The sequence below is a fragment of the Hippopotamus amphibius genome, chromosome 17 (genome assembly GCF_030028045.1).
Source record: "Hippopotamus amphibius kiboko isolate mHipAmp2 chromosome 17, mHipAmp2.hap2, whole genome shotgun sequence".
NCBI lineage: Eukaryota > Metazoa > Chordata > Mammalia > Artiodactyla > Hippopotamidae > Hippopotamus > Hippopotamus amphibius.
Genome location: NC_080202.1, coordinates 49,339,182 through 49,351,352, shown reverse-complemented (window position 1 = coordinate 49,351,352; position 12,171 = coordinate 49,339,182). Strand labels below are relative to the sequence as shown.

Here is a 12,171-nt window from a genome sequence, read left to right as displayed (position 1 = left end):
AGTTTTTATATGTGATCAAAGTTAAGTTTTTAACAATTAAAATAAACTGTCACATTTATAAGATGTTTTGAGTAAGCCTCAAGATAAACACAATAAAAAACCTATAATAGATACCTACAAGAGAAAAAGAAGGGGTTCAAAGTATACCACTACAGAAAATCATCAATTCACAAAGGAGGAGAGCAAGAGAGGAAGAAAGGAAGAAAGGAACTACAAAACAGCTACAAAATAATTAATGGTATGAGAATAGTAAGTCCTTACCTATCAGTAGTTACTTTAATGTACGTGGATTAAATGATCCAATCAAAGACAAAGCGGCCAAATGGATAAAAAACAAGAACTAACTATATGCTCTCTACAGGAGGCTCATTTCAGCTTCAAATACAACATAGGCTCAAAGTGAAACTATGGGAAAAGATATTCCACACAAGTGGAAACCAAAAGAGAGCAGAAGTAGTTATACCAGAAAAAAATAGACTTTAAGTCCAAAACTATAACAGAGGACAGAGGTTATTACATAATGATAAATGTGTCAATTAATCAGAGGATATAACAGTTGTAAATGTATATGCACTCAAATTTGGAGCACCTAAATGTGTTAAGCAAATACTAGCAGATGTGAAGGGAGGAACAGAAAACATACAGTAATAGTAGGGGACCTCAATAGCTCACTTTCAGCAATGGGTAGATAATCCATAAGGAAAATAAATAAGGACACATTGGGCTTGGACTGTGCCTTAGACTAAACAGAACTAACAGACATATATACAACATTCCACCAACAGCAGCAAAATACACATTCTTCTCAAGCACACATGCAACTATCTCCAGAATAGGTCATATGTTGTCACATAACAAGTCTTAGCAAAATAAAAGACTGAAATAATATCAAGTATCTTTTCTGACCACAATGGTATGAAACTAGAAATGAATAATAAAGTTGAAAAATTCACAAATATGTGGAAATTAAACAACACATTCCTGAACAATCAATGGGGCCAAAGACAAAACCAAAAGGGAAGTGAAACAGTATCTTGAAACAGCCTCTCCAGTGGTAATGAACTCCCCACAGGATATGCCTCTCACAAAGGATCTCTTTCATCCTTCTTCAGAAGAAGAGAAGAGGGAACACAAGAGGAAGCCTGTGGTGCAGAGCCCCAATTCCTACTTCATGGATGTGAAATGCTCGAGATGCTATAAAATCACCACCATCTTTAGCCCTGCACAAATGGTAGTTTTGTGTGTTGGCTACTCTACTGTCCTCTGCCAGCCTACAGGAGGAAAAGCAAGGCTTACAGTAGGATGCTCCTTCAGATGGAAGCAGCACTAAAAGCAGCCTGCATCAAGATGAATGGGAAACCATCCCAATAAACACATTTTGGATGGCAAAAAAAGATACCTTGAAACAAAAATGGATACACAGCATACTAAAACTTATGGGATACAGCAAAAGCAGTTCTAAGAGGGAAGTTATAGCAATAAAAGCCTATACTAAGAAAAAAGAAAATAACTTTATACACCAAGGAACTAGAAAAAGGAGAACAAAGCCTAACGCTGGCACAAGGAAGGAGGTAACAAAGATCACAACAGAAATAATGAAACAGAGAGTATAAAAACAGAAAAGATCAACAGGACTAAGAGTTACTTATTTGAAAAGATGAAAGAAGGACAAACCTTTGACTAGACTTACCAAGAAAAGAGAGAGGACTCATAAATTATAAATGAAAGTATTTTTGAGAACTTTTTTCATTATTTTAACTGATACCACAGAAATACAAATAATCATAAAGGACTACTATGAACAATTATATACCAACAAATTGGTCAAGAAATGGATACATTTCTATAAATATGCACTCTACCAAGACTGAATCATGAAGAAACAGAAAATATGAACAGACCAGTAAGTAAGGAGATTGATCGGTCATAAAAAAAAAACTCCCCAACAAATAAAATCTCAGGACCAGAAGGCTTCACAAATTAATTCCACCAAAAACTTAAAGAATTTAAAGAAGAGTTAGCATAAATTCTTCTAGAACACTTCCCAAAAAATTGAAGAGGAAGAAACACTTCCAAACTCATTTTACAAGACCAGCATTACTCTGATACCAAAGCCGGATAGTATACTATAAGAAAAAACTACAAGCCAATATTCCTAATTAATATAGGAGAAAATTTCTCAACAAAAACTGGATGCTAGAGTGATCAAATGTCAAATTTAAGAGAGAAAGACTTCAAAGTAGTCATTATGATTATATTCACAGAACTAATAATATTGTATCAAATAGAGAATATCAATAAAGTAAAATTATTTAAAAGAACCTATTGGAAATTCTGGAATTGAAAACTACAATAACTGTGGTTTTAAAAGTAGATTTGAAGTGGCAGAAGAAAGAATTAGAGAACTTGAAGATAAATTGATAGTGATTATGCAAGATGAAAAAGAGAGAGAAAAAAGAATGAATAAAAGTGAAAAGAGCCTCAGAGAAATGTGGGACACCACTAAGCATACCAACATACACATAAGGGGAGTATCAAAAGGAGAGGAGAGAAAGAAGCAGATAAATTTTCAAAGAAATAACAGTGGAGAGTTTCCCAAATTTATTGAAAAACAATAACCTTCATATCCAGGACACTCGATGAATTCCAGTGCAAAGAGAGCCACAAACAGACACATCAAAATAAAAATGCTGAAAGTCAAAGACAAGGAGAAAATCTTGAAAGCAGCAAGAGAAAGAAAAAATGCATCACTTATAGAGAAAATCCAACAAGATTAACAGCTGCTTTCTCAACAGAAACAACGGAGGTCAGAACATATTCAAACATTCACAGTGCTCAAAGAAAAAACTATCAACCAAGAATCCTATATTCAGCAAAGCTATATGTTAAAAACAAAGGTAAAATAAAGACATTCCCAGATAAATAAAAATTGAGAGAATTTGTTGCCAGCAGATCTTCCTTAGAAGAAATACTAAAGGAAGTTCTCAGGCTGAAAGCAAGTGGCCTCATATGGTAATCTGAAGAAACTACCAGAGTATGTGATTTTCCAAAACAAAACTATAAAACAAAAAGAGGAAGACACCATATTCAAGAAAACAGGGAGTCAATACAACAGTGAAATTAAGCAAACAAGCACATGAAAATATGCTCAATATCGCTAATTATTAGAGAAATGCGTATCAAAACTACAATGAGGTACCACCTGACACCAGTCAGAATGGCCATCATTAAAAAGTCTGCAAATAACAAATGCTGAAGAGGGTGTGGAGAAAAAGGAACCCTCCTACACTGTTGGAGAGAATGTCAATTGGTGCAGCCACTGCGGAAAACAGTATGGAGGTTCCTTAAAAATCTAAAAATAGAGTTACCATATATCATGTGATCCTGCTCCTAGGCACATATCCAGAAAAGATGAAGACTCTAATTCAAAAAGATACATACGCTACAGTGTTCACAGCAGCACTATTTGCAGTAGCCAAGACTTGGAAGCGATCTAAATGTCCATCAAGAAATGAACAGATAAAGAAGATGTGGCACATATATACAATAGAATAGTAGTCAGCCATAAAAAAGAATGAAATAATGCCATTTGCAGCAACATGGATGGACCTAAAGATTATCATACTAAGTGAAGTAAGTCAGACAGAGGACAAATATCATATGGTATCACTTATATGTGGAATCTTTAAAAATGATACAAATGAACTTATTTACAAGACAGAAACAGACTCATAGACATAGAGAGCAAACTTGTTGTTACCAAGGGGAGGGAGAGAGGGAAGGATAAATTGGGAATTTGGGATTAAGAGATACACACTACTATATATAAAATAAACAATGAGGACATACTCTATAGTACAGGGAACTCCACTTCACTGTACAGTATAAAAAAATAGATAAACAAGAAGGACCTACTGTATAGCACAGGGGAACTATATCCAGTATCTTGTAATAACCTGTAATGGAAAATAATCTGAAAAAGAATGTATATTTACATGTATATGTATGTATGCATAACTGAATCACTTTGCTGTATACCTGAGACATTGTAAAGCAACTATATTTTAATTTTTTAAAAAATAATAAAAAAATTTTGCTGATAATAAGTATAAAAAAGAGTAAAATTAAGAGAATTTTCAGGAAAATGATAAAGGAAAATCTCAAGATAACAGCTGTGCATCAAGACTAGAGAGAAATTGTTCCAGTTTAGAGCAGGAGATTATTGTCTTCCCAAAAAAGTGACAGGCTAGGTAGGGACTGATAGAAATCTATCTAACATTATTTCAACATATTGAGAGGATATTTTCAATTAACCCCCCAAAAGTATGATATGATCTTAATGGAAAAACAAGAGAGGGCAAAGATATGGGGGGAAAGGGCAGGTAAGAGCAAAAATCTCACATTTTACAGAAGACTGTTGGATAATATCAAAAACTAGTGACTGATTCTCACGTGAAAATCTGAAAGCAAAAAGCTGACTCGGGTCATCGGTAATGACAGAGCAAAGAGAGAAAGCCTTGTTTGAAGTTTCTTGTACTTCCATTGTTTTATGAGACAAGGATCCTAAGCTTTTTCCATGGACTGAGTGAAAGGTGTACACTCTTATCTTCTTGAATTATGTCTAATGTTAGCAATTCTTTTGTTTTTAAATTTTAATTTTATTATATTATGATCAGGGAATACATTCTGTGTGATGTTGATCCTTTGAGAATTTTTTTAGGATACCTTTATTACCTAAAATATGGTCTGTTTTTTGAGGTATTCTATGTGTGCTCCCAAAAAATGTTCATTCTTTCAGTAAATATGCTTAAACATTCATTGTATTGTTCAAATCTTCAATATTTCTTTTATCTTTGTTGGCTTGGTATATGTTTCTAAATGGAGATGTTAAAAATCTCCAAATATAATTATGATAGATCTATTTCTCCTTGCAGTTGTCAACTGCTTCTTTATATATTAATATTTTCAGGCCTCATTTTTAGGTGCATACATATTTATGGTGGAAAATATATTTTGTTCTATTGATCCTCTCACAGATAAATACATCCTGCTTTGTCCCTTATGATACATTTTGCCATAAATCCTATTTCATCAGGTAATAGGATTGCTACCCCAGCTTTCTCTTGGTTCATATCCATGCTTTTGTTATCAACCTTTCTACTTTCTATGTCTTTTTTGCTCTGTGTCTCTTGTAGACAGCATATTATTTGATTTTGTTTTTCAATATAATATGACAGTTTACATTTGGTAATTGTTGAGTTAAATTCATTTATAATTGTTATAATTACTGTAACATAGAACATAGTTCTGCTATATTTCATAGTTTTCATTTACAGTATTCTTTTTTTCTTTGGTTTTTTTCAGCCTTTATAATTTCCAATATATTCCTTGAGTCTTTCTGCAAGTTGAAAAGCTATAGTGGTTGTCCTTAAGACCTATATTCGTGGCCATTTACCCTAGTGATTTCTTAAACTTATCAATTTATTGATAATCTATATCTATATCAATGTATCTTCCCCCAATTAAGACAAGGATTTTAGCACACTCTTATGACCTATTTCTCAACTTACCTTACTTCCTACCCCAATCATATTGGTATTTATCTAGGATGTAAGAGTCTGTTATTATGGATAATATATTTTATCTTTTTTTCTCTGTACCTAGACTTTTTGTAAATCAGCAATAAACTTTACCAAAATATCTGAACATTTTTTGCTCGCCATGCCTTTTATAACACCTCCTACATTTGCTTTACTTATTGAGTGCTTTCTTTTAAAAAGATTTTCAATATAGGTCTCTATGTGATGAATCTTAAACATTGAATTCCTGAGAATATTTTTTATTATGCCCTCATGCTTAAATAACATTTTGTATGTAAGTCTGAAGTTCTTTTAATATTTCAAATAATATCACTCCATTGCCTTTCAGCAGCTTGAATTACTGATGAGAAATCTGGTTTTTCTTCCCTTGTAGATGACCTACTTTTCTATCTGAAGGATTTTAGAATTTTATCTTTTTAGTTGATTTTTTTTTAATTTTTTATTTATTGGCTGTGTTGGGTCTTTGTTGCTGCACGCAGGCTTTCTGTAATTGCGGAGAGTGGGAGCTACTCTTCATTGCAGTGTGCGGGCTTTTTACTGTGGTGACTTCTCTTGTTGCCAAGCACAGGCTCTAGGTGCGCGGGCTTCATTAGTTTCGGTGTGAGGGCTCAAAAGTTATGGCACATGGCTTCTAGAGCGCAGGCTCAGTAGTTGTTGTGCACGAGCTTAGTTGCTTCACAGCATGTGGGATCTTCCCAGGCCAGGGCTCAAACTCGTGTCCCCTGCATTGGCAGCCAGATTTTTAACCACTGCTCCACCAGGGAAGCCCTTAGTTGATATTTTTAAAGTCACTATTACGCGTCCAAGTTGGGAATTTTTTTATCTCTTCTATTTGAATCTATATGAGTCCTTTTATTATAAGATCTTTCATCTCTCTTTGATCCTGGAAACTTTAATTCATTACTTCAAATAATTTCTCTTTTCTATTTGTATTTTCTCTACTTTTGGAATGCCCATTACCCAGAGATTAGCACTTTTACTTCTATACTTATATCTTGTAACTTTCCATTTTCTACCTCTTTATCCTTCCCGGCTGCCTTCTGAGGGTTCCTCAATCTGGCCAGACAACCCACTAATTAATTTCTCAGCTCTTTCCATTGTACTCCATCTCACCTACTGTGTTCCTTCAGTAAACGTTTTATACCTAATGTTTTTAAAACTAATATTTCCATTGATTTTTTTATGCTTTCTTGTTATTATATTTTGCTAGTATCCTTTTTCCTTAAGTATATTTACCAGATTTACTATAAATTCCTGGTCCTTTTATTCCAGTAATTCTGATTCAAATGGTATATGTTATCCAGTTTGTTTTCTTTTGAAGTAGTTGACACTGTTCCAAGAAGCACCTTTTGGTAGGAGTTTCACCTTTAAACTCAAAGAGAAGTAGGATTAGAAGAAGGCAGTCTGTCTAGATTGCAGTCCACCAGCACTAAATGTTGAGAGGTGAAGGATCAAATATCTGAAGGCATATTGTCCACCTTCACCTATTTACATTAGGTCCTCTCTCCTGAAGTCTGTGTACTGCCCTGATGTTACCTTCCAGATACATGCACCAGTAATCTAGGCTTTTGCTGCTGCTTTCTGTGGTGAAAGGGCTAGACGATGATAACCTCAGTCATAATACAGAAAGACAAGGGCAGACATTTATAATGTTTTCCCAATTGGTCCTTTAACTGTCACCTCTAGTAAGCCCTTGAGGTAAACACACACACACACACACACACCAGTACAGCTTTCCATTTTCCAAGAGATTTTGCTATGGCTTTTCACTTAAATCCAAGTTCCTAAAATCCAAGTTTTCATTCAGATTTCAGTTTTTTTTCAGGGTTGATTTCTGGAGAGGGTGTCATAGACCCATGCTAGTTTACCATCTAAAATAGAAATCAATATTTGAATTTCTGTAAAATATGAAGCCTGTGGTGGCAACAGATGACATTTTACTAAGGGATTTCTTTGCAGAAGAGTTTATTCTCATGCGTTTGTCAATGAAAATATCTTTTAAAAAATCCATTTGATGTCACATGAAAAATATATAGAAATGCTCAGTACTAACATTCAAAGACATCCTGTCATGGTCATCAGTTGTTTTAGCTCAGAAATCAATAATCTATTCACTCATGAGTCTTACAATATCTGATGCTATCCTTGGGAATATTAATATACTTGATCTTGGGCAGAGGAGTAGAAAGGAAGAAGTCAGATTAAAAAAAAAGAGAGAGAGATGAGAAAGGTATGGCAAGGTGCCACTAATTGTTTCAATTGTCAAGAAAAAGTGGGTAGATTTACTATCTTAAAAGCTTTTTCCATTTGTCTCGTATTTGGCATATAAATAGAAAAAATTGAGTAAAATTATAAGAATCTTCTTTTTTACATTGCTGAGATTTTAAATGATTTCAGCTGGTCTCATCAATTACTGTTTTGTGCTTTATTTTACAGCTGCTGGAAAGTTGTGTGCACATAGGTTGCTGGATGGCATAAAGTCTCACAGGTGAGTGAGAAAGCAGGTAAAATTGAGACTCCTTCTGTTTTGCACTTGCTTTTTAAAAATCACATTTAATTTTGGTGGTGACAAATTTGTCAATATAACCTGTTCATTTATTGAGTGTTTTTGTCTCATCGTTTACTGCTTTGAACATAACTACCTTTGAAGAAATTATTTTTGTTTCTATCATTGCATTTCAAGTCCTGTTTTCTGAATATGACTGTAAATGCAGTTTCTTACCAGAATTCAGCAAACTTGCCTAATTTTTTAGTTACTTCCTTATAAATGTTTCATAAGGACTATAGTCAAATCCTCTGCACAGAAATGAGGAGCAGGTTCTCTTCTTGATTCCCATGACAGCGCTTTTCACTTGAAGAACTTTATTGTTCCGTTGATTGTTCACTCTCTAATTAATGCATGGACATGTCTAGCATTTTTCACTTTGTCATTATTGTTTGTTTTTCTCGTCCCCATTTTATTTTTACCTAAGGAGTGGGGCTTAATATTAATAAACTGGAATCCTTCATGAAAAATATGGGCTTTAAGGTTGAAGAGGAGGAACATAAAGACCTGCTAAACAACCTGCCTGTGGACGGTGAGCTGCTACTTTGGTAACATTTTTGATTCATATATAAGAATTTCTGAGAGTAAATTTAGGGTTTTGCAGAAGCATTAAAAACAAAGAGATAAGGGCCCTGTCCTCAAGAATGCATCAACTTGTGCAGTGGACTTTACTGAGTGCCTAATATACATAAGCTATTAGAAATACAAAAATGAAGATGATAGCGTCTTTGTCCTCTAAGAGTTAACAGTCTAGTAAGGAGGCTTACATGCTGACAGGTCCTCATAATGGCTATGTGGTTGTGCTGTAATAATAAAAATGTATTCATTAAGATTCTAAAGGAGGGGAAAGCTAAGTTTGCCAAGAAAGTGATCAGATTAAAATTTATCAGGTGTGTAGAAATCCTTCAGTAAAAAAGACATCCCAGATGAGGAAAGCAATGCATAAAAAAGCATCAGATCATGCAAAATCACACTGTTAGGGAACTAACAAGTATTTCTTTATGGCTAGGATATACACTTCATGTCATAAACTGGTAGGAAACAAGGCTGGAAAGGAAGGCTGCCAAGACTGGAAACTTAAACCAGGCTATAGAGTTTTAGCCTTCATCCGCTTGAGTTATTTTAGTAATTTGTGCCTTTTTTTAGGAATGTGTCCATTTCATGTAAGTTGTCTAATTTGTTGACATGAAGTTGTTCATAGTATTTCTTTATTATCCTTTTCATTTCTGTAAAATTAGTGTTAGTCTCCTGATTTCGATGTTGTGTCTTCTCTCTTTTTATTTGGTTAGTCTAGCTAAAAGTTTGACAATTTTGTTGATCTTTCCAAAGAACTGACATCAATATTCCCTACTGATTTTCTGCTATCCATTTTACTGATTTCAGCTCTAATCTCTATCATTTCCTTCCTCCAGCTTATGTTAGATTTAGTTTGCTCTTCTTTTTCTAGATTCTTAAAATGAAAATTTAGATTATTAATTTGAGATTTTTCTTCTTTTCTAATGTAGGTATTTACAACTATAAATCTTCCTCTGAAACACTGCTTTAGCTGTAATCCAGAAATTTTGATATGTTGTGTTTTCACTTTCATTCAACTAGGAATACTTTCTAATTTCCCATGTGATTGCTTTTTTGATCCATGGGTTATTTAGAAATGTGTTTTTAATTTCCAAGTATTTGTGTATTTCTTAAATTTCCTTCTACTGTTGATTTTGAATTAATTCCACTGTGGTGAGAAAACATACTCTCTATGATCTCAAAATTGAATGAGACTTTTTTATGAGCTAGCATAGTGTTACATCATGGAGAGTGTTTCATTGTTGATAACATTGTTTGTCTTCTTTATTCTACTGTTTTTCTGTTTAGTTGTTCTATCCATTATCAAGAATGTGATATTGAAGTCTCCAAATATTATACGTCAATTGTCTGCTTCTCCCTTCAATTTTAGCCTTCATCCTATAGGCAGTGGTGTATCTAGAGTATTTCTCTTTTGGAAGTCAATGCTGATGGCAATGTAGAGGGCACTATTAGAAGCAAAGACTCAAATTGAAAAAATATTGCTATGTTCTGACAAAAGATGATGAGAGCCTGGGCAGGGGAAGTAAACTTGATGGATAAGAGACTGGTTTGGGAAAGATTTTAGAATTAAAGTTAGTAGGGCTTAGTGACTGATTACACGTGAGTTATGAAAAACAAGAAAAATTTTAAGAAGACAGATATCTCTTAGTGGCTAAGTCATAAATCATATCATAGCCAATTTGAGAATTCAGGAAGAGGTTCAGGTTATAATGTCAAGAGAATAGTTTCAGTTTTAAACATCTTGAATTTGAGGTTATCTACAGGACTTTGAACTAGAAATATGTATGGATATGGTTGGAAATGAATACTCGAATAATTCATCTTATTTGTCTTTCCCTAGGAAGTTAGCCATCCACAGATTTAGCAAAGCTTAGCAATGTGCCAGAGCATGATGAGGTTATTAGCAGAGCAAAAGGAGAAGCAAAATAAATAAGTGGAGGGAATATTTGATAAGGAAAGTTTGAAAGTAAGCAAACAGAATAAGGAGGAAAATAATATTAAGAGAAAGGCAGGGGGACTTCCCTGGTGGCACAGTGGTTAAGAATCTGCCTGCCAATGCAGGGGATGTGGGTTCGATCCCTGGTCCAGGAAGATCCCACATGCTACAGAGCAACTAAGCTTGTGTGCCACAACTACTGAGCCCATGCATATAGAACCCGTGCTCTGCAACAAGAGCAGCCACTGCAATGAGAAGCCCATGCACCGCAATGAAGAGTAGCCCCCACTCACTGCAAGTGGAGAAAGCCCGAGCACAGCAACAAACACCCAATGCAGCCATAAATAAATAAACAAATAGTTTTTTTAAAAAAAGAGAGAGAGATGATGAACCCAGTGACAGGGCAAGAATAAAGATGCAGATGTAGAGGACAGACTTGAGGACACGAGGTGGAGGGTGGGTGAGGGGGAAGCTAAGATGAAGTGAGAGAGTAGCATTGACATATATACACTACCAAATGTAAAATAGCTAGTGGGAAGTTGCTGCATAACATAGGGAGATCAACTCGATGATGGGTGATGACTTAGAGGGCTGGGATAGGGAGGGTGGGAAGGATTCACAGGAGGGAGGGGATATGGGGGTATATGTATAAATACAGTTGATTCACTTTATTGTACAGCAAAAACTGGCACAACAGTGTAAAGCAATTATATTCCAATAAAGAGCTAAAAAAGAGAGAGAGAGAGAGAGAAAGACAGAGAGAAAAATAGCTAGAGTAAATTCTGAATTACCAGAAACAATTTCAAGATGGAGAATAGCAATAATTTCAAAAGTAATTTCCCTTTATATCAATCACACTTAGCATATGTTAGAGTGACCCCATAATAGTGAGTCCTACAAGTATCCACTAGGGAAAGTTTCCAAGATAACAGCCCTCTTCAGAAAAACAGCAAAATCCTGGGATTCATCTCACTGGTTCTACTGATTATATGGCACTGTGGAAAGAATTTGAAATTTGGAATAAGACACAGATTTCAATCTCAGTTCTGAAAATTCCTGTCTGTGCAAGATTAGTCAAATTAACCCCTCTGAGTCTTAGTTTCTTAAAAAAAAAAAAAAAAAGAATATAATAGCTACCTTTCATAAATGTTGTAACACTGTAAAGCAATTATAATCCAATAAAGGTGTTAAAAAAATAAATGTTGTTAGGACATCCTAGGTGGCACAGTGGCTAAGAATCTGCCTGCCAATGCAGCGGACATGGGTTCAATCCCTGCTCCAGGAAGATCCCACATGCCTCAGAGCAACTAAGCCTGTGTGCCACAACTATTGAGCCCATGTGCCACAACTACTGAAGCCCGCACACCTAGAGCCCATGCTCCTCAACAAGAGAAGCCACCACAGTAAGGAGCCTATGCACCACAAGGAAGAGTAGCCACCCACTCACTGCCACTAGAGAAAGCCTGTGTGCAGCAACAAAGACCCAACCCAGCCAATAAATAAATAAATAAATT

At 35.0% G+C, this 12,171-nt stretch overlaps 1 protein-coding gene across 1 annotated transcript; it reads left to right on the top strand.

Annotated features, from left to right (window-relative positions):
- The first annotated feature begins 1,069 nt into the window (after positions 1-1,069).
- On the top strand, positions 1,070-1,330 carry LOC130840432 (40S ribosomal protein S27-like). Its single transcript, XM_057715948.1, has one exon. It carries the CDS (start codon positions 1,076-1,078, stop codon positions 1,328-1,330), a length of 255 nt encoding a protein of 84 aa, XP_057571931.1. The 5' UTR covers positions 1,070-1,075.
- Positions 1,331-12,171: the final 10,841 nt, after the last annotated feature.

Coding starts and splice junctions, on each gene's coding strand:
- LOC130840432 (XM_057715948.1), top strand. CDS start 1,076: ATGCCTCTCACAAAGGATCTCTTTCATCCTTCTTCAGAAGAAGAGAAG.